This window comes from Plodia interpunctella, chromosome 11, assembly GCF_027563975.2.
Source record: "Plodia interpunctella isolate USDA-ARS_2022_Savannah chromosome 11, ilPloInte3.2, whole genome shotgun sequence".
In the NCBI taxonomy this organism is placed as follows: domain Eukaryota; kingdom Metazoa; phylum Arthropoda; class Insecta; order Lepidoptera; family Pyralidae; genus Plodia; species Plodia interpunctella.
The window spans coordinates 3,650,846-3,678,079 of NC_071304.1; the positions used below are offsets into that span (position 1 = coordinate 3,650,846).

At 34.9% G+C, this 27,234-nt stretch overlaps 3 protein-coding genes and 1 pseudogene across 5 annotated transcripts; 2 read left to right on the top strand and 2 right to left on the bottom strand.

Moving 5' to 3' along the window:
- The first annotated feature begins 21 nt into the window (after nt 1–21).
- LOC128673515 (uncharacterized) lies at nt 22–1,182 on the top strand (annotated as a pseudogene).
- Nucleotides 280–4,266, bottom strand: LOC128673512 (probable basic-leucine zipper transcription factor P). 2 transcript variants are annotated; one of them, XM_053751406.2, is made up of 2 exons: nt 3,935–4,266; nt 280–3,677 (listed from the first exon to the last, which is right to left on the bottom strand). In XM_053751406.2, the coding sequence occupies exons 1-2, from the start codon at nt 3,935–3,937 to the stop codon at nt 2,190–2,192; spliced, it is 1,491 nt and encodes a 496-aa protein (XP_053607381.1). In that variant the 5' UTR covers nt 3,938–4,266; the 3' UTR covers nt 280–2,189. The 2 variants fall into 2 exon arrangements, with proteins under 2 accessions (XP_053607381.1, XP_053607380.1); XM_053751405.2 differs by having other exon boundaries at nt 280–597; nt 1,353–4,266.
- Nucleotides 4,267–4,933: 667 nt separating this feature from the next.
- LOC128673598 (uncharacterized) lies at nt 4,934–8,104 on the top strand. 2 transcript variants are annotated; one of them, XR_008405096.2, is made up of 7 exons: nt 4,934–5,106; nt 5,186–5,402; nt 6,108–6,419; nt 6,895–7,000; nt 7,290–7,414; nt 7,649–7,710; nt 7,910–7,977. XR_008405096.2 is itself a non-coding variant. In XM_053751552.2 (7 exons), exons 2-7 carry the CDS (start codon nt 5,217–5,219, stop codon nt 7,980–7,982), a joined length of 855 nt encoding a protein of 284 aa, XP_053607527.1. In that variant the 5' UTR covers nt 4,934–5,106; nt 5,186–5,216; the 3' UTR covers nt 7,983–8,104. The 2 variants fall into 2 exon arrangements, 1 of the variants encoding a protein (XP_053607527.1); XM_053751552.2 differs by having other exon boundaries at nt 7,290–7,405; nt 7,910–8,104.
- A 206-nt stretch (nt 8,105–8,310) lies between these two features.
- LOC128673599 (uncharacterized) lies at nt 8,311–25,326 on the bottom strand. The gene is made up of 4 exons (XM_053751553.2): nt 24,773–25,326; nt 12,636–12,770; nt 11,210–11,396; nt 8,311–9,906 (listed from the first exon to the last, which is right to left on the bottom strand). Exons 1-4 carry the CDS (start codon nt 24,945–24,947, stop codon nt 9,849–9,851), a joined length of 555 nt encoding a protein of 184 aa, XP_053607528.1. The 5' UTR covers nt 24,948–25,326; the 3' UTR covers nt 8,311–9,848.
- Between the last annotated feature and the right edge of the window lie 1,908 nt (nt 25,327–27,234).

Consider the following 27,234-nt stretch of genomic DNA (forward strand, 5'->3'; position numbering starts at 1 on the left):
TCATTTTGTCTACATTTCCACTAGTCTGTTGTTGGGATTAGACATGAAATTATTGGTTATTTTATTGTTTCTGAGAGCGAATCTTGCGTTCGATCTCCCCCGGGATGTTTGTAAGTCGGAATTAAAAATTAACAACTATCACTACAACGCCACGGATACTTACCATGTTGGGGACGCGTACCCCACGGATGCCCACTACGACGTGTATGGATGTGGAGTGTGGACGACATGAAGACGGATCTTATTTCAATATCCATGTGATAAAATTCAAGACCAGTGTTGCTCAAAAAATACTCATTTAATATTTGCGTACATAGTTTAGATAGTTTATCATTTTAATCTTATTGTACATTGCATTTGAATATTTAATAAATTATGGTAGCCTAAGACAAGAGTAATGATCACTTCGTTGCCTAGAATAGTGGAAAGAAGATGACATTACTAGTCACAAGTTGTACGTGCGTTAGATTACCACAGGATTGAGGTTGGCGTAGAAGAAGAGAGTTTTATGCTTGGCAGTGGGCAGAAAGAGATGATGAATAGACTTCATATACAAATTTTTCTCAGGTTTACCAGAAGGCCTCAGCTATTCTATCGCTGTGGACAAGAAAAACACGAAGATATACTTTGGAACAACAAATGGGATTTACATCTATGATTACAAAAGCCATACAGCAAATCCCCTTACAACTGTTGACATCAAATTGACCATGATTTTTATGGACAAGGATGGCAAAAAGTACATAATTGAAAATAACGACGGGGTCGAAGAATTTTATCTTCTAGACGGTGGAACAAAGTGCGCTACGACGCCCTCGATGCCCTGAATGGAATGACCATCGATGATAAAAACAATTTCTATTACATCAAGGATGATAGATAGATTGTGCATACTAAAAGTTAAAATCAGAGAACCCACTTGTGTAGGAAATATTTTATACAATGGCATGGCTCAGATATCTTTTAACGATGAGAGAGTATTTGTTGCAAGCTAAAATTTGATTTACATTCACATAAATTATGCAGACATTAAAATTAGTGCCAAATACTCCTGAAAAAGTAACAGCTATCGCCTTTGATAAAACCGGCGATTTTATATTAGGTGTTCACAGTAGGCTTATAAAGTACAAAAAGAATAATTGTAAAATTAACAACCTGGTGTCCAGTACAACTTCTGGTTGATACTTTAATTTGAAAATAAGAGATTAGTATATCAGTGTTTCCGAACATTCCATTTAATATTAAAAATAACTTATATGCATGAATATCAATATAATTTCATCTCTGCATTGGGTACAGAGATGTATATTAATATCATGCATTGAGATGAACAAAGCATTAATAATACTTACATAACTAAATACCACAGGTAAATACCATTTCACTGTGTAATTGTAACCAGGATAAATTAGTCTCGCACATCTTTAGAAATAGTAGTATCATGAAAATTTTAACTACATATTTATGTTATAATTAATTCACATAAATATAAATGCATTTTTTTGCATTAATGCATAGCAAAATATAAAATTATTTGATCACTGACTGAATATTAATGTCAATTAAATGAAGTATACAATAACTATATTGACTTGAGGTCAATTGTAGGTACACAAAAATACTGACATTCCTTAACATGTTTGCGGACTCACAACTGATATAGCAGTTTATATAACAGACAAGTGACCACAAACATATTTTGCTCACGAACAGTTTCGCTTATCTGCATGAATTGAGTAATTAATAATATTATTACAATTAACATGTCATGACGCAAAAAATCGTTGCCAGTCCACAACACTACATAACAAGGAGCCCAATCTTTAAAATTTATATTAAATAGTCTATATAAGTCTTCCCACACAATAATTGCATAACATTGATTGACTCTTTTTAAACATTGTAATGGCGCATCCACACATGCCCGGCGGTCTAAACCCGGCGGCCAGGCCCCCGGCCATGCCGCCGACACGCGCAAGGCGGTCTGTAAGCCGGCGGCAAACCCGGCGGCATGTGTGGATGCGCCATAACAAAGGCAATAAATGTTAATATGTGGCACATAATGATATCAATCTAAAAAATAATTTGCTAGTATCAGTAAGCAAACCTAAGTAACATTTGCTTAAAAGGTAAAAGAAAAGGTAAACCCTGAAAATAAATACAAACACTAACAATCATTGTTTCTTGTTTCAATGAGGAAGAATGCTTTGAGAAATTATTGGGAATGTTATTGGTTGAGCTTGTGAATTTGGTAGTGCCATAGGTTGACTAGTGCTTGAGATTGTAATCTGTTGGGTGGAGGTCTGGTGCACTAGATGCTGTGCTGATGGGACCAGTTGCTGCTGGGCAGATTGTTGAGCTGCCAATTGTTGGGCTGACTGCTGAGCGACCATCTGTTGCGCCGACTGCTGGGCAGCAGCTGCCAGTTGTTGGGCTGATTGCTGTGCAGCTGCCAAGTGCTGAGCCGACTGCTGCGCCGCCAGATGCTGCGCAGACTGTTGCGCCGCTAAATGTTGCGCCGACTGTTGGGCTGCTAAATGTTGAGCTGATTGTTGGGCGGCCAACTGTGCTGATTGCTGGGCAGCCAAGTGTTGCTGAGCAGATTGCTGAGCTGCTAAATGCTGGGCGGACTGCTGAGCTGCTAAATGTTGAGCCGACTGTTGCGCCGCCAAGTGCTGCGCGGACTGCTGCGCCGCCGCCAGGTGCTGCACTGACTGTTGAGCTGCGTACTGAGATGCCTGGTGTTGAGACACCACTTGAGGCTGCAACGCTGACTGTTGCACTAACTGTTGAACTGCTGTCTGAGAAGCATTACTCATCAATTGCTGAGTTGGTGGTGCCAGAGTCAACTGAGCTGGAACTGCCACAACTGTCTGACCTCCACCCATTAATGTTCCAGAATCACTGACTTGCATCAATTGTTGTGCACCTGCACTAGTAACTATGAGAGCACCTGAATTTCCAACAAGTTGTTGTGTAGTGCTCACTGTGAGCAACTGTGGGGCAGGAGTCAAAAGCTGTGCCCGAGATGCTGCTGGTGCTAGAGCTAAGTTAGGTGTAGCAGCGGCAGGGACCAGAGCTGGCAGTGCTCCAGCCAAACTGACAACTGGAGTTACACTGACTGTGGCTAATGAAACTGGTGCAGAAGTACCATGTCGGGAAGTAATTACACAAGTTGAGGGCTCACTACGTACAGATGCTGTCTGTTCCAACAAAAACTCATTCATGGATGTTAATTGTACATTCTTTTCAGTCAAATCTGCAACTTTCTTCAACAGAACACTAATATTGTCATGTAGTAGTTTTACCTTATGATCTAAATTTTCACAATTTGCACAAATATTAGATGTATTCAACACTTGTGGATCAAAATTTTCTTCAAAAGTGTACCTTCTAAATTTAGCTTCTGGAGGAGAGTCTTCATCTCTAAATGATGGTGGTGGCCGGTTGAAGTTTGGTGGAGGTAGTGCCACATGCACAGGCAGCCCTTCATTTCCAACTACATTGGGTGGGTGTGTAAGATGGCAGTCTTGATTAGAACATAAACCTCTGAGATAACCTGTACATACAGGCGTACTTCGAATTTCGCGAGGGAAGATCCCCGTTGAATAAAATTTTTCCTCATCCTCTACGGTGCTGTGCATAAATTTACAATTATTCCTGAAGCAACCTTTGTTCTGAAAATCGTGACAAAAACGGAACAACTCTTTTAAACATGGTTTAGGTGGGATTTCGTGTATAAATCTGCAATTATCGCGACTGCAACAACCACGAACATAATCTCTACAGAAGTTGTTGGCCAACGGTGCCAATTTTTCACCTTCGTCTGACATGGTGTTATTTACATTTACTGCAGACGGTACCCTTGTCCCCTTTTCAATCATGATTTGTCATTTAGTGTACACATTAAGAGTGTACACTTTTTTTAGCTTACCATGTATGTTTTGTAAGGGAGGAAAACACTGATACTGTATACCGACACTTCCTCACAATATTCACAAAGTCCTCTCCTCTGTTTATTTTGTCATTAATTCATATCCTCTCTCTGTATTTTTGTCCAAACAAAACAAACTGGATGAAAATAGAAAAACATCTATGTAGGTAGGTACTTTTGGCTTTCGCCAAAGACTTGCTTTCAATTCAATATACCTACAAAAATGTACTCTGGAATAATTGATTGAATTATTCAATCAAGCTGAGCTGAGCAGAAACTGATTGAAGAAAAATGCAAACAAAATGACAGCACAGCAATGCTGCCAATGGCCTAAAAAATTCGAATAAAATATCAATCATTCATTTCATTCATTCTTGTCTTGCGTCACGGGTAGACCTTAGGGTACACTAGCTAAGCCGGGAAATCCGGCTGTTCACTTCCTGCCTATGTAGAAACGTACAGCTAGAGACGACATCGGAAGCGTTCTCAACATTATTTTTTTCAATACAATGCATATTACCCATGGCCTATGCCACAATGTTTTTATATCTGTTGCCTAAAGGGCCCCGCGCGAATAAGTAGCTAAGTATCTATATTGAATCACGGATATTTTTTTCTTTAAAAAGTTGAAGCTATGTAATTAGGTAAGTACTACGTAGTACCTACTAATTCCATAGTTTTGTCACTATGCACCACAGCTAAGCACTTTATAATATTTGCCATTCATAGAAATCTGGACGAAACATACTTAAAGTTTAAAGACTTTTTTATGAGTTGGACTTAAGTCTAAGTCAACTTTAATTCTAATACTGTAAGGGAGAATATTACCGGGAATTCTTAGAAAGATTCCAAAGCAGAAAATTACAAGAACATAATAATGTTATGGTTGGTACATCAAAGCATGGAATTAGCAGGTACTCTGTACCTACTAATTCCAAGGATCAAAGATCTAGCAACACATGTTGTCAACCTTGTCTTGTCATTGTCAATCAAATAAATCTTAACTACTTAAACAAATATGGCGGCTTCCAGTTGTTGGTGTGATGGTTTGGTTATTTTTATGATTTGATATTTTTGGAGGTAGATTTCGTATAAGTACACTGTTTTTATTTACATAAAATAATTAGATATGTAAATTATTTATGCTAGTGTGTAAAATATTTCATGATGAGGTAAGAATAAACAGCAATTTATAAAATAGTGGGTACTCACTATAAAATTATAAGGTTTCATTGTGCATGTTATTTTTAGGTAACACATGACTGAGTATTGAGAAATAACCATGTTCAAGCAACAATTATCACCGCGCAGTGTCCATCCCTATCAAACCACAGTAGTACCACGAAGCGAACAGCAACTTTCTAATGCTGCTCATCAAAGGATGAAGTTTCCGTGGGCTGAGGACATCAACGCTCCAGTGTACCAAGTCACAGGAACAGACAGCTCTACATCGGACAATGCTTACCAAGTAAGATATATTTTATTGGTATAATAAATAATAATAAAAAATCACAACACTTAAGGACAGTAAAAAACAAATTACGAATTATTATCAAACAATTCAATTTCTATTTAAAATTATTCATTATGTTGTGTAAACTTATGTATGTATATATAATAAATATATATGGACAAATCACACAGATTGAGTTAGCCCCAAGTTAGTTCGAAACTTGTGTTATGGGATATATAATGTTCATAAATATACTTATCTAGGATCAGATTTCAGAATTTCTACCTGATAATAGATTAAAATGAATAAATACCCAATGATAGTTTGTAAAGATTGAAGAACTAATATACACACACATATCATTATCATGGATTTTCAGGCGCTGAGAGCATTTTATATTATTTTCTTAATCATATTTCTTTTTTAATTTAACATTATATTTCCCGAACGGTAGATTTATCTAGTTTGGGTATTACTGCTTTCAATCTTAAATTCCTAATTAGTGTTCCTTTACATTATACAGTTAGCTCTTAAGAACCATTTTACTTGGACAACTAAAACCATGCTGCTCCAACCAAAGCTTCTCACCATTGTGATGCTGGTTAATACCTAACTATTATTATGAACTTAATTTCATGAATAAATAAATTGATACTATCTGTAGTGAGGAGATAACAATACTGATACTTTAGCTATTGTATTAACTATTCACATTTGCAGATGCCACAGTGCTACAATGGAACTACTATGAGAGAATATGGCCCACCATCACCTGTATACCAGTATCCTTATGGAGGAGGTACATGGCGTAATTACAAAAAAGTTGACAATAGTCCCATGGCTGTGCCGGAGACATACACTTTTCCACCATGCGCTTCTGCATTCTCTCTGCCTATTTGTGATGTTGACCTCCACACACAAGCGGCCAGCCGATCTCCTATACCATCCTCTGTGAGCCCTGAGGTGCCAATAATTGGGGCTTGTGGTGGACACTGCCCTGGATTTGAATATGTGTGTTATTATATTTTACAGGTATTTATCACAAGTTAATCCTAATCCTTACTTTCTTATCCTTAATATATTATAAATGAGAATGTTAATTTGTTAGCTCTTCATGCTTTACTTACTTAACTAATGCTTTACTTTCTTCTTGAACTTTTGCATAAATGTAGTACATAGGGTACATCATTCCAGAAGAATAATAGGAGCACACGCGGGCGAAGCCAGTGGCAAGAACTAGTTCTGATATAAATAACAGCTATGAATGTATACTTTTTCTTTTATAAATGCATTATAACTATATTTTTTATGTTATGCATGGCCACACTATTCACGATAGCCTGCTCATAGTTTACTGTTAATGGGTCTCTCACGTTTTCACAACCTATCAAGATAGACATCATCTAAATGCGGTTGCATATTAAGAAAAATAAGGATTAAAAATTTTCTTGACAATTTATAAAATTTAATAATTTGAAGATATTATGATATTGTTTCTTTTTTTCAGGTTATATTTGTAGTAGGTATATTAACTGGCATATCACTTTGTATTGCTGGTATAGTTCTGAGACGCACAAATCGCAATGGGGATCTCGGGGTATTAGTGTATATTGGTGAGTGTGATTTTTTTTTATGACAAGTCATGAAACTTATTTTGGGGCTAATCTATTTATCAGTACATATTTATTTTATACACATTTAACATATATTTTTTATCATGCACCACACAACAAGTATAGACCCACTTTTCTGCAATGGTATTGAATGATCAGATGCTATTTTTTATTTTATTTTCTAAAAGTGCTTTTAATACATTCACATACAAATTCTAATATTCTCTCCCTCAATTACCCAATTTTGATATTAGTACAAATATAATGTACAATAACATATAATTTTCAGGGTGTCTATCCTCGTGCGTGTGCGCCGTGCTACTCGGCGTCCAATGCTGCGTACGCCGCGAGATCCGTCAGAGAAAGCTCCGGAACAACATGCATATACCCATGCAGGCTATCCAGGTATAATTCGTATGTATATTATTTTTTCAACCTTTTTTTAATATGTTTTATATAATGTATGTAAAACGGAAGTGAAATAGGACTGCCATTAATAAAATTAAAAAAAGGGCTATATTTAGATTTTAATTACAGGTAACTTGGTATACAGGTAGAATATATCTTAGAATAGTGTGATTGCTTGGTTGTCACTACTCCTCATCAATATACATATTATTACCATTATTATTTTCTTTTAAATTTCAGGAACCACCAGCCACAGCTTGCCCTTTACTGACATCCACATTACCTCATAGTCAAGTATACAGGTTAGAGTTCTTTGTGTTTAATGGGCTACTTTTTGATACATGCGGAGCCGCAGGCAACAGCTAATATAAAAATATAGTATTATATATATCGCATAGTGTAACTACACTATTGTATATAGCTACAATGCCAGGTTTTAAATATTAATTTTGCGATATAGGTAATTAGATACAATTTCAAAGTAGTTTAACTTTTTTTCAGGCCTACATTAAATATGTCTGGCGAAGAAGACGTGACAGGCGTTCCTTGGTGGCGCCGCGTCAACAGAGACTGATTAGTTTTAAATTTCTTACAACTTATTGTGTTGTATCTGTATTTAAGAAAAAGTGTATTTTTTTTATAAAATCAATAGCTCAGAATTTTTTATTTTATAAATATACTTAAAAATCTACACCAGTGGTTGTTTTTATAAGACCCAAACATTGTGATTGTGGCCAGAAAAATAATCCTAACTCGGAGGTTGTGACCTATTCTGGCAGGACTACATAATGTATGTTTTCTTCTCTATATGAATATGTAAATTTAATTATTAGGTACCAAAAAAGGCAAAAAATAAACTTGTGTGTGATGGACGTATAGGTATCGCAAAAATTAAACATTAATCAGGAATGACAATTTATTTTTCGACATGCCAAAACTGAAAAAAGAAAAACTACACACAATATTGATTTAAAATAAAATTTACGTAAATATATTTCCAATGTATGCACCATCTTCAAGGTAATAAACTTTATAAAACAGAAATCTTATGAACAAATATTCAGAAACGTACATAAAGATAAAAAAATCTGATATATTGATAAAATAAAATAAAAACTTTTATTATATAAATGTCAAAATTATATACACAAAAATCTATTATTTCTTTTAGAATTCAAATAACATTTGAGAGAGCTAAAGTTACAATAAAATCATGTTATGAATATTAAATATCTTAAATGCCATACAACCCAAATTATCGAAAACAAGTATAAAAAGCAATGTTGCTTTCTTAATATTAACATTAAACTGCCAGGAATGCATTCGTCACACTTTAAACAAGCTTATTCAATAATAAATATTCGAACTTAAATCTAAAGGACGGTTCACAAAAAGAATATAAAAGTAAAGGGAACAATCTTGCACAATGTGCACTTTTTTGTGTGTTTGCAGATCTATAAATAGAGCATTATAGGTAGATACACACTTATTATTTCTATGATTAAAAGATAATGTCGATTGATACAATCATTTAGACAAGAAGTACTGATTTACAATGGATATTCAACTTTAACATTTTCAGATCAAGATCCAAGTTGGTATATGACTTAATAAAAAATATATCCATTACTATACTAAGATACAACGATATTCTTATACTTAGGTAAGTACTTAAATTAATTAAAATCAAAATTTTTTTTACAACTATCGCAGTAACGTGATTTGAAAATTTAAATTTATTTGAGATTTATTACATCATATTTATCAATAAGTAGATAAAAATATGCACATTTACGTCTATTCTAGTTCTGGACGATCATTTGGCAACTTGTCGTTACTAATTTATTTTTAATAATAATTAGGGTATAATAGCAAAGCCAACACAATAATGCAACGGAAGTTAGAAGACTGTACTATAAGTTTTTAATGCAATAGTAAATATGGATATCATTTCTGAACACTTATATACTTAATCTTACTTATGTAATCATCACCAATAAAATCGGGAAAGATACATGAATTAGAAATGAGGATATTTGTGCCTCCATGCGCTAAATAGGAGTTTTAATAAAATAGTCGGGTTGACATGAATTTGATTATGTATTAAGTAATGTGAAATAAAACAAAAGCAGAGTGCTACCAACATAATCAATATGTGTCTTGCACCCGTCTATAGTGGTGCAAGTATCCTGCCTTGCAACGTCTACAATTTGTACCACAAATGCAACATAAACCTGATAGACACGTTTCAAACACGAAAGTACGGTAGCAGAGGTATTTATATCTGTCTTACTTACTCTTTTGGACATATTGTAAAAATAAATTCAGTAGTAACATTATATTAGACACCTACTAATTATAGTCAACGTACCAATACTACCGCTCTGTCGCGTCTCAAAATGGTGGCAAATGTCCCAAGCTCGCCATAGAAACATACGGCTTACGCAACCGAGGGCCGGCCGTCCAACATCTTGTCGCTTTCTTCGGCGCTGCTCAAACTGAAACATAATACAAATACTAAATATACATGTCCCTTTATTTTCTCATTAGCAGTTGGCCGCAAACCCGCACATGCTTGACCTCGGGTCATTAGCTTGTACAAAATTTCATCAAAATCGATCCAGCGGTTTAGACGTGAAAGCGCGATAAACAGACTTTTTCATTTATAATATTAGAAATAGAAAAATGTTAATTTGTAACATAAAGCTTTACATTTATTTATTCATATTATTAGTATGGATTGTTTAATTTAATTAAAATATTAACCGAGAGTAGAATGAATCACATAAAGTAATTACTCCGGCTAAAGGACAGAAATAACCCGTCCATCGCTGTCACGACTGCAGCGCAGTTAGCATATTTATGCAAACGCGAAATAAAGTACCGCTGCCGCAGCGTCAGATTAACATAACTGTTCAGTTGAGTGTTCAGCATACTCCACCAAAGTACTATTTCACATTTGCTAACTAATAAATCCTTACATAATTAATATCTTCAACATTTCTTATCAGCATGGTCGTTCCAAAATGCTAGTAGTGTGTAGCTTTTGAAAATAAATATAAGTATTATTATCCTTATCCTCATATTATAAAAATAAGTCGCGTCTGCCTGTCTGAAGGAACACGATAAAATAACAAACTACCAGATGGATTTTGGTACGGTTTCACCAATAGATAGTGTGATTCCTGAGAAGGAAATTTCACGTGAAAAGTGTGAAATTTCACGTAAAAAGTGTTTACCTATGTAAAGACCTAATTTCTGAATATATATTCAGAATTTGTGTGATTTGTCCTAATATATTAATTTATTTATATTATTTATGCTTTGATTTTCTAAATATTATCACAATTACTCATAGTTTGACTAAGGTGAATTTTCACGCTACAGAAAAATAAAATGTAATTTTTCCGTACTGTAGAAATACAAACTTAGTTGCGTAGTTGGTAAGTAAACAAGAGGAAACAATGGCGCCCGGACGTGAACTTTGCTGGCACCTGCGATGGTGACAATGGCTTGTGATTACGGCGCTGTGTAAACAGATCATAATGCTGATGACATGGGCCAATGTGACTAAGTGCGCTACAAAACACAATCATCACATTTCTTTGTCCTTAGACAGATGACTTGATGTTCAAATTGATGAATAGCAGCCACACAGCTACAGTTCATCTTTCTCATCTGTATGCTTTCTCGATTCCCTTCACAGCTATAGCGTCGGAGACTTTTCATACTTTTGAACGATGCAGTTCATTGTATATACCTAGATAATACATTGTATATACGTAGTTTAGCAGGTCTTACCATTCCTTATTGTCCATGAGGTTGCGCATCTCATCGTCGGGAGCGGGCGGGGCGTCCCTGACGGGCGCGTACTGCGCCGCGACCAGCGGGTCGGTGGAGGGGTTCAGCGCTGTGAGGGCCGCGGCGCCGCTGGCCTGCGCCTCCTTGCCGCCGCCCCAGCGAGACGACCAAGCCCAGCCGCCGACACCTGGAAATATTTAAATAGAAATACTTTTTAAGGAACGATTATAACATGCATAACATTGCACCAGTGCGAAGTCTGGGTGGGATATAAATAAAAAAACTGAATAAATAGGCATCTGCTATTTATTTTGGTAACTCTGGCTCTAATCACTTGAATGCCGAGGTATATAGAATATAATATGAGGATTGTAATTTCTGATATGTACCTACCTATACTGAAAAAGTTTTCATAACTAATAATAACTGAGTGTCGTCAGTCTAACTATATAGATAGAAAAAAGCCATAACTATTAGATAGAAAAAAGGTAAAATATAGAAATAACATTAAAAAATATATAGAAAACGTGACTGACAATAGTAGGTTGGTATCTTCTAGTCACGATTCGACACCGCCACATAGCGACAGTGATTTGACAATATTACACAGTAACTGAAACTTCGAGTTACCAAGTTCAAGGAGACCAATTACTACGATGTTATACACTCTCAACTCAGTATTATACAAAATACACGTCTTATAATCCATCCAAGTTGGCTAGTTACAAAATACAAAAATAGTATAGTAATAGTTGTCTTCAAATTCAATAGGTACTTTAACTTTTTTTGTATTTTATTATGTTCTATGGGTTTAAAGTTATATAAAACAAACCAGTTATGATGTGACCTAGGGTTCAGCTTTCCTGAAATTATCATCAAACCAGAGAAACGGACTGATTATATTTCTGATTTGAGCGTTTCCCCCGTGACTTTTACGACCGCTAAGCGACGGAAGCTTCGATATTGTATAGGTATTGTCTCCTATCTAAATGTTTACTAAATATCCTTGAAAATCATGTTGTTAAACACGTTTTAATTTTAGGGCGTTTTACTTAATAATGTCCTTCCGATATGGAAGGTTTATTTTCGCATGCAAGCTAAGCGCAGGAAACTACAATGCTCACCTTTGAATACACATCGGTAATGGGTAAGGAAACGGTTTATTTATTTTTATCCAAAGGTCAAGGCGAGGTCTGGCCTGCCGGCCCCAGTTCGATAAATATAGCGTTGTAAGTTCTTCAGACTTGAGTACAATATCTCTCTCATACCATCGCATTCTCTTGTCTTCCCAGGGTCACGGTCACGGATCACGATCTGCGGTTCGGTATCCTTTTCTTGGTTTGCCTCTTCTCTCAGGAAAAGACGGACACGGCGTAGCCAGACACTTGTGCCCAGCGTAATTTACGCAAGACGTCTAATAACGTACCCGCGAATAGGAGTCCGATGCAGAGGATGACGCCGCCCGCGATCAGTGTCCCAACACCGCTCTCCGCAGTGTCAGGTGTATCGGGAGGTGGAGCATTGGAACACTGCACTCCCCCTGCTATCAGCAGCGCGAGTCCTGGCAACAAAAAAATACTATATCGTTGTCTTGTGTGAAACTGGCAACAGGGTATTTGACAATATATATAGACTGTAACAATGCAGCTGGATCATGGTTATACGAAGATTGAAAGTTGGTTGAAAAAGTCAATTTCCAAAAAGTATGAAATTATAAAAACAAACAACCATCATAAAAAACAAGTAACAAATCTTATTAAGACGTCATCACCATAAACATATGTAAGTCGTCGAACAAACACAGTATTATTTGCGAATATCCAAATTGTGACGTTACCTACTTCATTTAGATGGAGCATTTGGAGGAGACGTCGAGAAATGTGATTTTATTTTTGTCATATATCTTCAAAAGCATTTTTTTCACTGGTGTTTCATTTAATATAGGTAAGTGTTTAAGTAAAGACCGTATATATATATGTAAGCCTTTCGAATAGTCATAAAAAAAAAATTACTAGCCTTTTACTAGAATTTTTAATAAAGATGTACCTAATAACATTTTAAAACAAATTTCCGAACTTTCAGCGGAAACTGTCGGTTTTAGAAGTGGTTGGAAACTGAAAGAGAAAACTTTTGCCCAGCAGTGGGACCTATCTAAATAAAAAAAAAATGATTTAGTGGCTATGTATCAAGCATTTCTAAGCTTGTGACACACATCTTATCGCAGAATCATGAATGCGCGTAGTGAATGCGCATTTGATACATGTTATGCTCAAGCAATTTATGTTTTAATCAAACCTTGTAACTGCTCAGCTGGTCGCTATTTCATCTCCGGCTCTAGCTTTGAACTAGCTATTATAATACACTCATTATAACTGACTAGACATTTTACGACCCGTGGCCATCTGGTGCCAAACCACCATACATTCTTGGCAGATACTGAAAACTCATTAGACCAGTCAATATATTCGTACCTTTTTATTTTCATTACGAAAATAAGCGCAAATTCTAATTTCGCGTGGTTTGTCTTCTATAACCTTAGATACGAGTACATATTATATAATAAAGCTAAGGAATTATATCCGATTATATTTCCTCTATAGGTACATATATTCCTAGTATGATAGTAATGAATCACTTCGTACTATGTTACGGCATATAATTATATCCCTAGGGATTTAAGTATATTACGGATTTATCTATCTTACTGCGACATATACAGGAGATGTATCATACTGAAACGAATATTTTCTATTATATTAATGTTGTCATAGTCACTACTTTCATTTAAAAAAAAAGAACAACTAGGGAAAAATTGCTAAATTAAAATTGAGGAGGTAATAAATCATAGTATAAAGCAAAGACTCATCCCGCTGTCCGTCTGTCCTTTAATATTATTAGTTAACAGACAATGTGAGACAAAATTCAATTCAAGAAATCTTAAGGTTTGACATCATATTGTATTGTGTGTAAATTCCTGAAACCAGTGATTAATTACAGTTTGAACTAGTTCGAGCGTCTACCTCAGGCGTCTGCCTCTGACTCACATTTTACGCTAGTTTTTTTGTCGTGTTTTATAAAACCAGTTCTTAGCATGGTTTAAGAATATCGTCATCCATATAGAATGGGAGGCGTTTACATCTTCCTTTTCTTGCCTTACTCATTTTATATCCAAAGAAAATAAGAAAAGAAAATTGATGACTGGAACATCTCGTATTCCGAAAATTATAATATTAGGACAAATCACACAGATTGAGCAAGTCCCAAAATAAGTTCGAGACTTGTGTTATGGGATACTAACTCAACGATACTATGTTTTATAACAAATACACATATAGATATAAACATGCAAGACCCGGGGCAATCAGAAAAAGATCATTTTCGATCATGACCAGACCCGACACATGAGGGGATTGAACCCGTGACCTCTCGGTTCAGAGGTAAGCACTTTACCACTGCGCCACCGAGGTCGTCTATTGCTAGCTTTTTTAACATTTCGTGAGGTAGCAATAATATTCGCGTTAAATTTAATGAGTGACATATCACCCTGATAACGACGATTTAGCAAGGTCATTAATGCTATGAGATTTTCCTTTTAATATTTCAAATAATATACATATAATATTTACGTAATCAAATAATATATAATATTTACGTAATCAAATAATAATAATAATGTGATGCGATTTTTCCATACGGCCGCATTAACTCAGTGAATTAGTCATTATTTTACAACTTTTAAAACAAATCTATAAAATAGGCTTTAAAATTGTACTACCAATTCAAGGAGGATTTTTTTTCAATGGAAGCTTTACCACAGTATATACTGCGGTATAGTAATGAGCACTACGCAGCTATACTAAGGATCAAAACAATATTGAATAACCAATACCGCGAAGACGGCGATCTAGTTACGCTTGAAAATCGATCCATGCAGAGGTAACCCACGAAATATAATATTCTTAACTATCTGTCTAGCAAATATCACTGTCTATCTGTCTTACCACCTACCTAAATTAGAAAATTAAAGCAAACTTCTGATGTAAGGTTACCAATTATTTTAATTAATTTAATTTCATTATTAGTCAGTAATTACATCCCTTCCCAAACATTATGTTCACAGGTGTCACAATTATCATCAATAAATATTAATGCGATTCAAACCGAAATTTTAGTATCCATGGTATGCACACACAATGGTCAAACAAGAGTGCATTAGTACTAAAAATACTAAACTGGTATCGCAAAGCCGCCCACCTGATTCGCCTACAGCGCATTCATGACTAAGGGTTGGTTACGTGCAAGTTACGCGATAAAAAAATATTAAATTTACATCTCACTACTCACTATCATTACAGGTACTCCCAAAATAATAGTAAACATTTCTTTTAGAGAAGTGTTGATAAAATAGTACATGCATATAATAACGCAGACGCAGAAAAGCTACGATCCTGTCAAATCTCACTTGCTTCCGGTTACTCATTCATTACATTCTTGATACATGGTGGTCGTTATGGATGCTCCTAATACGAGGGCTGCTATTTATGTATCCGGAACTGGCCAATAATTCTAGAATATTTAAAAAGTAATTACAACATTTGAAAATAGAACTCTTCGGCTAGAGAATAAATATTTTTCATGTCCCTGTCATTTGTTTTTTTCAATTGGCGCCAATTTTGAAAATAGCTTGTCTTCATTGCCATGGATTTAACTCGTGAACATTTTCGCGCGATGATTTATTATGATTTTCGGCGTGGATTAACTCAAAAACAGTGCATCGAACAACTGATTTTAACTTTTGGAGATGAAGCACCATCGAAAACCACTGTGTATTATTGGTTTAAGGAATTTCAACGTGGACGGTCTATGCTCACGGATGAAATTAAGGAGGGTCGTCCTAAATCGGTAGTGGTACAACAAAATATTGATGCTGTGCGACAATTAGTAATGCAAGATCGTCATGTTACATACCGTGAGATAGAGGCGTCTCTGGGCATTAGTATGACGAGTATACACGCGATATTACACGAACATTTAATTGTTAAAAAAATTTGTTCGCGTTGGATTCCGCACAACTTGAGCGTAGATCAAAAACAGGCTCGTGTCGACTGGTGTAAGAAAATGATAAAAAAATACAACCGTGGCACGTCAAAAGCTGTTTATAATATCTACACAGGTGACGAAACCTGGATCTATGCTTATGACCCTGAAACTAAACAGCAGTCAACGGTGTGGGTCTTTCAAGATGAACCGAATCCAACAAAAGTTGTTCGTGCGAGAAGCACTTTAAAGCAAATGGTCGCTTGTTTTTTTGGTATCAACGGACATGTAGCTACAGTGCCACTAGAGAATAGTAGGACGGTTAATTCCGAATGGTACACCACCATTTGTTTGCCAGAAGTCTTTGAAAAAATACGAAAGAACAACCCACAACGCAGAATCATACTTCATCACGACAATGCTAGCTGCCACAAGTCGGCTGAAACAAATAATTTTTTGGAGGGTCAAAAGATTGAATTGACGGGTCATCCGCCGTACAGCCCCGACCTGGCACCCAATGATTTTTATTTATTTCCAAACATTAAAAATAAATTACGTGGTCAACGTTTTTCGAGCCGCGAAGAGGCCGTTGATGCGTTCAAAACACACGTTTTGGACATACCTCAATCAGAATGGAAAAAGTGCTTTGAAAATTGGTTTCATCGTATGCAGAAGTGCATAGATCATCGCGGAGAATACTTCGAGAAACAATAAAACCATATGTAATAATATATGTTTGTTTAATTTTGTTATTCCGGATACATAAATAGCAGCCCTCGTATCTCCCTGGTCGGTCGCGGTCGGTACTACGGTGTATAGAGATTCCTGAGGAAGGTTTAGGAGCATAATTTATTATTTTTACCCATCCGGACCGCTAGTCGTTAAATAATACGTAATAAATAACTATTCCAACAATATTTTAAGTTAAAATTAGTTACAATTTAATTAAAATAGAATAGGATTAAAGAAGACAACAGTCGTCTCAAACGTTATACATTTGGCAACCCTACCTAAGTCGAATATAAATTATGGAACTAATCGGGTCCCGCCTACCTCCATTTCTTTAGAGCAAACCACTCGTAATCACGTAAATTGCTGTCAGTAATATAGCGAACTAAAATGAAATTAAATAAGAGGTAAGATGTAAATTGTTATTTTTATAAATAAACATATAAATCCCACAGGAACAGTACCTTTATCTCGGAATGCCTATCCTTCACCGTAATCCTAACGAAATTTCAAAGAAAAATGGTTGAATAGATAAAGGGAGAAGAGGTAACGGAAAAAAACAATCTGACTCGCATTTACAATATCATAGTTGGGATGGAATTAGCTGATTTTTAATTATATATACGTGTATGAAACCCGCCCGTACCTAGTTTTTGCGTAAAAAGCTTACAGACGTCCATGTATTTATTTTTTTAAACTGAATCCCGGCATGAGTCAAAAACGATACAGAAAAAGAAAAATAAAAAAGCTTAAAAGTTTACAGAGAGATGAGATTTCTTCTGAAGTGGGATCTTAGTTAGTGGACGAACTTATATAGTAAAAATTGAAACCATTCACGCATTTTTAAGTGGTTTAACCTTTTGGTTAGGAATGATTTTCGAGTTCATCAACTTGAGAAGGAATAATTATTTAATCGTCTTTTTTGAGGACGGCTGTTTTGCATAACTTAAAAACTTTATGTAATTTGTGGAATATTACATACAAGTAATTCGAAAAAAAAATCATTATGGGCTAAAATAAAAAGTTCTAAAATTCCTACTACTTACTGAACAAAAAGCAAAGAGATAAATTTACCCTTGCATTTATCATTAATCATCAATACATATAATAAAACAGTAAAAAAAGTGTTTCTATACATTGAAGATATTTAAATATAAAAAAATGAGATCGATCTCATTTTTTTATATTTAAATCAGTAATAGAATAAAAATTTAAAAAAAGTCGGTTTGCACACGCTAATCTCGGGATCTGCTGGACGGATTTAAATGAAACTTTTTTTGTTCTATAGCTATAAAGTCTGGTCAACATATGGGTATAATTGGGTATAATTTATTTTGGAAACTGGAACAGCTATAAAGACCAGTTAAACTGTAGGAAATATAGAAAAGTCACCTTAACAAAAATTATTCGCCCTGATGAGCATTTTCTGATGACGTATAAAAATCGAAGTATGAAACACCTGATGATGAACTCCAACAGACACGCTACACTATACTAATAGTATAATAGATTTAAGTTTCATTGACGACGGAAGGTATTCATTGAAAACTTACCTGAACTGGCTAAAACTCCCATTTATATATATATAATTTATATATATAAGCCTTCGACCTTATGTTATTTTGAGTGGTTACTGTATTTCCTTTCCAGTTTATCTTTATGACACGGCAGCCTACCCGGTAACGCAGGGGTGCAGTCACTTAGATTTTAATAGCAAAGAAAATATTTTAAATTGTGTAACCATGCCTATTAATGAATAAGTGTCAGATTTTTCTGTAAGTTAACCCTCAACCCTTTTAAAAGGGGGGTGAAGGATTGTATGGGACTTAATAAAATTTTTAAGATCAAAAACTGAAAATTGGAAAACATACTCTTCATCATTTTTCTCAAAGAATGACAGAGATTTTACTATGAAATTAACTCGGGCGAAGCCGCGGGCAAAAGCTAGTTTATTATTTTAAAAAATATCTTTTAAAATCTCAGAATAGACAAAATTGTTATATGTATATTTATTTCTACAAAAACAAAAACCTACTTTTAAACTTTTTGTTTTTGTAGAAAGAATTTTTGTGCTTGCCCAATAAAAAAACAGTCGAATCTGCTGAATGGGTCTTGTATACATTATGTTATTAAGAACTGATTATCATACAATGCAGTGGTAATTATCACATCCTACCATTTGGAAAGCGGAAATTGAAGTGACGACGCGGGCGCTGGCAAATAAACCACCACATAAATTAATGGGTTAGAAAAATTAAACAGTTCTCAAACAAATGGATAGTGGATCAAGCATCAAATCAAACAATATTGTCTTTATGCCCCACGTAAGTTACTACGGACGACAGAAATAGAGCTAGGAAACATAATGACACACACGTGGTTACATTAGATACACTAAACTATACAACTACTACTATACAAATAAACAGAAAGGTAAAATAAACACGCGATGCTCATGTTTATTTTGTTCAGTATTTCCAGTCACGTGCTAAACGTAAAATATGAAGTGTTCAACATAAATGGGTGATATTCATCAGCTATGGTAACAAAGGTTCTATTCAGTAGCATTAACAAAAGTGCTTTAAAATAGACAACCTTGGGTCTATATGGTGTACCGGTTAGAAGGTTTTTGGTTACAAATGGTAAATATAGTAACAAACTTACTTTCGCATTTGTAATAATAGTTGGGAAATTGGGATTAGTATTATACAGTGGGAAGTTAGAAAATTCTTCCAAATTTACTGCATATAGTTCTATATACAGTAACTTGAAATGCAAAGGACTGTACTTGAATGTGGATTTGAATACAGCTCTCAGGGTTGAACGTTGTGTTATTGCTAAATAATATAATTTATCTGCTAATTCGACTCGAATAGAAGAAATGTTTGTCGAACTAAAGGTGAACATGATATTTTCTGATTGTTGCATAATGTGCCTACAAATAGCAGTGACATAACGCTATCGCGTGGTACATACATAGACTGCATTAATAATGCAGATTGACCGATCGAGCCAGTGGGGCAACTTCGTCGTTAGTATTGAAATAAATTATGATGCCGAATGAGTATTACAATTTTTATTACAATCAAATATATATTTTTTTTCCGAATTGATTAAAGACATATTTCCGATTATTAAACACTGGTTTAATAGCAAAATGTTGATTACTAATAACTAATTAACAAATGAGTATAAAAAAAATAATCTATATCGAAATCGAAACAGTTTGAAAACGTAGTTTTTGCAACACTCAGGCTTATTATAGACTAAAATACTTTCTATGGATACTATTTTAGATTTGTTTCGTCATAGAATAAAAACATATCAGCCATTGACTTCAATAATATACTTTGTAGATTGTTTACTGCCTTCACCAGCGGAGCGGCAATCAGACCAAACGTGTGTGGTAGTCAAAAAGGTGTGAACACCTTTCTGTATGCTAATAAATCAGCTAGCTCCTTAACGTGGTCCCGAGAGCATTGCGAAAACAGGCCACTGCCGCCGTTGTCGGCTCAGTTTCCGGTGGTGCAGTGGGCAGGGGCACGACTGCAGCATTAGTGATTCATTACTCAGCTTTCACAACCGTTGGAACAATAACCACCCACGCATACGCGAAGCTAGAAAGGTACCTACCTACGTAGATAAGTAACTCAGTTTCCAATGAGTAGTCGATCACAAATGCCGACGTGCATATATAAATAAGCACAATTCCATTTTCGATATCTTGTCTGTGCATGGGCTTTACGATTTTGTATAGAAATCTTGCAAGCCACAGAATAAACTGGTTTGACTTGACAAAAGTAACGAAAGTTCGATCGTTCAAAAAAGTTAAAAGCGATGAAAGTAGCTTTCACGACCTTATTATATTTTACAACAAAAAATATTTTCCAACAAAGACTATTAAAAGAAAGAACATTACAAGCAGCAGTGCTTGAAAAAATGAGGAAGTCAGAAAAACAAGTACGTGAATCAGTTTGGTCAATGGAGAACAGGATTTAACACATAAATTATTATAAGCAGATAGCATGAATTTCCTCTTTTGTGTTGTAGGGCAAATGGTAGCTTGTCATCTCTTGTCACTTGCAAAATAATGTGGAATTCGAAAATAATCCCTTCCTGGACTTTTAGGGTGCTTCTAACTTTATTTGAAGACTTACTTTTCTCAACGTACTACTCGTGAAATAACAATGAGGTGCCTAAATGATATAATTACATTCTTGTAACCTCAGTACTTTACCTTTTTACAAAAAACAAAAATCACCACTAGAGTTTGATGTGTGATGTCGTCAATTTTTTGCCAGAATTCCTAAAATCCCTCTTGCAGTCGGATGGATATGTAACAAGATTGTCGTTTTATCGGGCAGTCTACCTGCCGTGAGCACCGTGACGTCATTTGGTGAACAAATTGGATGCGAGAGAAGTGTTGCGGAAAGGTTGTGTGCAGGCTTGAGGGAGTTTGTCGACCTTCGCCGATGCCAGTTCTTTAAAACCCGTAGAAGTAAAAAACTATCAGAAGTAAAAAATCAAGAGTTGTATTTTAATTGCTATGTTAATGTTAAGATATGAACTGCTTGGAATATACAAAATGAAATGTTAAAGTATGTAACAAGAAGTGATAATGTAGTTAAGGATAGAAGCAACAAGAGGCGAACAAATTATTTTTTTTAGTTTATATTCCAACCGGGATACAGTAAACGGATGCACCCGAAATTTATGGCAGCGCATATTATACCCCATACACATATGGTCACACATGACAATTTTGTTGCCACATCGATTTAATTACAAAATGTCGGGCAAGGAGGTCAAAAGGATGGTAGACATTTCCATGTCTTTAATTTAACAACCTAAAAAAAATTAAGTTCTTAAATTTAAAATGAAAATCGAGTGGATTCATTATGATGGTCATGTCTACGTAGCGTCGAGGTCTACGTCCGATAGTGATCAAAACACGTAGCAGCCACCGCCACCGGATGACTCACGCGCAAGCGCCGACCGGACGGACACCCGACCATTTGTACGATAATGGTGATACGCGCAATCGAATGGTAGGCTTTAGTGCTACTGGTTGTGCTTTGCTTAGTTAATTAGCATAGTACGTATTTATTTAAAATAATAGTTTAACGTTTTACCACGAATTTAATAAGTATTGTACCTACGAATTTTCAATTTTTGCTGCGCTACGCTTTGGTCAAATTCTTCAGCAGATCGTTATTTTTAACATGTTTAAATATATATAAAAAAAGAAAAGGCATGGCTGTTTCTAGTCTAGCACAGAATGCTATTAATAAAGTAGGTCGTACGTCACGTAAACTAAAGAGAAACCATTCCTCCTGGCTTCCAGCTGACGGGTAAAATCGATTTCGAAATCGAGTACCTATAGTCGATAATGTTTTTTGGCATTAAAGAAACTATAAATGCCAATTACCCAGAAAACCAATCCTGACTTGGCTTGCCGCAAATATAAACATTATTTTTATGAATGAACTTGTCAAAACTTTCGACTAAAAAGTAATTGGACACATTAAAATGGCGCAAATAAGATTTATTTAGAGGTTTTACTACGAGTTAAGAAACCTTGCAGTGGCTACGATCGAAGAAAGGGTGAGGATGACACCGTGCACGTGACTAAACCCTTCAACTTGAATTCAAAGGCTTCGCCACAGACAGTAAAGGAAACAGGACACCCCTACGTCACTGCCGGCTTGCCATGCCATCATGTACTGTATAATACACGAAGATTAAGTAATTCATAAGTTTAGATTACTAAACTTATGAATTTCTTAGATTTAAATTACAACTCTTGTTTACATAATTCTGGGGAAAAATGATGACTCAAAGCCAGCTCAAATTATAATATTGCTATTGATTTTGGTTAATCTAAAGTTGACTCAGAAGTTATATCATGATATGACAATGAAATCCAGTAAGGCGACCTAAAATAATAATAGGATACAAAAATTAAATTTCGTATTAACGTTGTCAAAAACACGGGTACGAGAGAGGAGGTTCTATAAGTTGGGCAGTGTCTTTTGACTAGTCATATATTATGTGTACAAATCAAATTGGTTAATACTGACGCTAGAATAGGTAGGTATGTAACTATTGTTACTTGACATATCTATTAGGGAGCATTTACAAAATAATTTATTCATGCGAATCTCGTTTAATCAAGGTGATTATTTATAGTATGTATCAGGCCTTTATGCTTGTGTAGTCGCTGTCCGGAAGTCAACAACCATTCACCAAAGAGACCATTGAGGATCATTTGTTCAAAGTAAAAAAAGGTGATGTGGTACGGTCGGTCATGATGGTGACACTATATTTTGAAGAATTTTCATTCCTGTTGGCTTCTACCTTATATGCAAGACAATAAATTTTACTGACCATATGGGTCAGCCAGAAAATCAAAGAATTAAACTAATTTTTTTTTAATAATTGAATATAATAAATACCTTTTTCATGAATATTTCTTTCGAAAATTGCTTAAATATGTAACATTCTTGTTTTTTGAGAAGCAAAGGTCATGAAATAATCCTAATAAATAAACATAAAGACAATAAACATGAAAAGTCAAGATGAATGAACTCATATTAGATGATATAGGTATTTTTAATAAAAATAATAATACTGTGTGGTTGATACATGAACACAAAACAACTCTGAGTGGTAAAGTTCTTCTGTAAAATGTAACATTCGAAATTTCGCAAGTTAAAATAAAATGTACAATTTCAAATAAATGAAGTTAATATTTAGAAATCAAAACATAGAAGTACTACAGATAAATAGTAGTTACCTACAGCAGTAATTATGAAGATTACATACACCAACATCTAATTTCTTCACAAAACAGTTACATGGTACAATAATAATAATAATTAGGTATGAATCATTTTCATGAACTTAAAATAGAATACATTAACTTTAATATGACCAGTATAAATAGGTCATAACAATTTGGTGTGTGCATGACGCACAAAGGGTTGCATAACATTTGATTGAGGCAATTACCTCATGAGTAGCACTTTAATTTTAATTTAACAAATTTGCTGCTTGGAAACCACACTCCACTCTGACAAGATAAATGACTGTAATCTTTTTCTTATAAAATATGAAATTTCGGCACAACTTTGTGGAAAATTACTATGCACAAAGGTAGCTTGAGTATTTATTCAAGGAATACATATATATCCATTTGAATATCTAATAATGTGTCTAGGTGAATTTTTAGAACACACATTATTAGTTATTAACTTTCACATTTAAATAATTGGGGGAGTTTAAATGAATGCTTTATTATTTAGGTAGTTTTCAGTGGGATGAGTACATGTTATTTATAAGGCATAAAAATACAAATAATAATGTATGCATGTATCTCTATTTCCTCAGTTTTAAGAGTTTTGTGTAGTGTTGTGTTTATTTAAGGATGCTATGGAATGTGAAACACTAAAATAACTAACTAAATTTAGTGATAATTACTGTTTATATTGGTAAGCATAATGTTGATGAATTAAACAACCATATAGAAGGAAAGAGGATTTTTCCAATTGGAAAGATGTTAAAACAGGCAAATAAAAACACCTTCAGCTTTGGGTCCACGTTATTAGCCCAAATAGGACTCAGCTGTTCAGCTGTAAAGTAGTATTGATTGCTTGTTTTAAGGTTATTTTAAGTAAATTCTAGGTTCTACATAACATTCAGGCCCCAATCAAATATTTACGTACCTAAATGTATTAGGTCAATACAACATTTAATTTTCATTTTAAATTACTTATAAGAATCTTACACGATGCTTACCAATGATGAAGAGTGTGCTCCCCAGCAGACATAAACCAATTCGTATGCAGGTGGCCCGGTTGAGGCTACTTGTCACGCGGCGCGAGAAGTAACTCATGGGGCAGTTCCATCTCTGATCACTGGGCTGTTGTTCGTATGTCACTGTTGTTGGTTGATAGACGGCACTTGCAGGCATTTTGGAAAATTTATAAACGGGACACTTCACTTTGAAAATGATCTTGATTCAAATCGACAATCAATACCTCATAAACGAGTACACATAGCTTTTGTTAAACACAAAGGTTGCGCGATCGTTTCAAAACACGTCCTCCAGCCTCCTGCCTGGATGAGCAAGCGACGCGCGATGCGCAACGAACGGTCGATCCCAAAACAAAGTCCAACGACTCTCCGTAAAGATAACAACTTTGTCAATAATATCTATCTATATACTGTAAATAGTTCCACGGTTTATTTGTTACAATTGCGGATGAAATTTATCTCTGAAGAAATAAATTCACAAGAGCAAAGGTAAGCACGTCCACAACAAACCACACAACAAAAATGACAGAAGAAAAAGACAGAAAATAGAAATACGAATGAATGAATTTAAGCAAAGAGACAAATTCAATGAATGAATGGATATGAGGGTGAATGAATGACTTTGGTTGAATCGAGCTCATGGATTTTGTAAGTACCATGGATTTAGTAAGTACCATGGATTTAGTAAGTACCATGGATTTAGTAAGTACCATGGATTTAGTACGTACCATGGATTTGTAAGTACCATGGATTTAGTAAGTACCATGGATTTAGTAAGTACCATGGATTTAGTACGTACCATGGATTTGTAAGTACCATGGATTTAGTAAGTATCATGGATTTAGTAAGTACCATGGATTTAGTACGTACCATGGATTTAGTACGTACGTAATTCGCGTACCTACTAATAGGGAGTATTACTGCACATTTATCCCGCCAGAGTACAGCACTTGAGTTAGGTACAAACCTGTGCCGCCTTTTGCTATGTCGATTAAAACGTTTATTTTAGAGTACCTACTTTATTAATCCTTTTATTATTGTAGGATAGCTGGAAACATGGCAAATAAATTTAAAGGTTCATTAAGCATATTTGAAATTGTCAACTATTTTCTAATAACGAGTGTTATGTAATGAATAAGCGTGATGATAAACAATTATTCATTATAATAGAGATAAATTAACTAATAAAACGTACAAACTTACATTTCAACAGCGTTTATTCTCATACTCATCGCTCACAAAAACTAGCGGCAAATATATCACCGGTGATAACTACTTTAAAATACAATTACACAATGCGAACAGTCCGAGTTAACACATACAAGTAATATATTATTAATTTATTTATTTATATATTAATACAATATTCATTTATTGTTTCTAACATTATGTAAGCATTCGTTTGTGAAAATATACAACAATGAAGCATATTCGGGTGCCGAACTTCGAAAACTATGGGCTACGTCTCACGCTGTAAAATTTTCGAGCCAGTAAACGGTCGAAAAAAGCTCGGAACACTTCACACGTGAATACTTATTAAAATATGGCTCTGAACCGAGAGGTCCCGAATTCGATCCTCGGTCGAGTAATACGGATAGATTCATAGCGTAGTTTGTATATTTTTATATACATTTAAAATCAGTAATGTATGCCGAATCTGTCAAAGTTCGGCGAACTTTTCTGTGTGTGGAACTGGCATAAGCCAGCGCCCAACGTGTACTTCTGGTTGTGTGGTGCTCACAGAGTACCTACACTTCTATATACCTACCTACTAAAAGTGGTGCTACCATGGAATTAGTAGGGTTGTACGAAGTACTTACTAAATCCATGGGGGTGAACGCGTAGTGTTAGATAGAACTATGGTATATGAAGGAACAATATAGGAGTATAGCCAAAGTATAGATTATAATAGTACACTTTTACTAGGTTTGGATGACTTTGTATTTAAATAAAACTCGTCATTGTGCAAAAATATTATAATTTTAAATAAATTGAAGTTCATTACATTACCAATATATAATTTTATATTACTAAACAGTCATTATCAGTAAATTTACAACTAAATTACACTTAAACAGGTAAAAGGCACTAATCCTTGTTATTTTAGTGTTGCGCATTCCACTGCATCCCGAATTTGGCAAACCGCGGCCAAAACGAGTATCTTATAAAACTTTGTATACAGAATATAACATAGCTAAGTGAAAAAAACATAAGATGTATTATCAAACATATTGAAACAAGAAAATATATTAGTCTCTTAGAAGTTATTTTCTTATTTCGTCATTTTGTTGTGAACAGTTGCAATATAGCATTATATTAGAACCTAAATTAAGGCGCCTTATGGCAACAGCTTATGAGCGAGCGGTGAATTGGAATTGATTCTCGTTGTGATCAGCATCCCAGATGCATATTAGTACAAATACACGTCCGAGGCTAGTCTACAT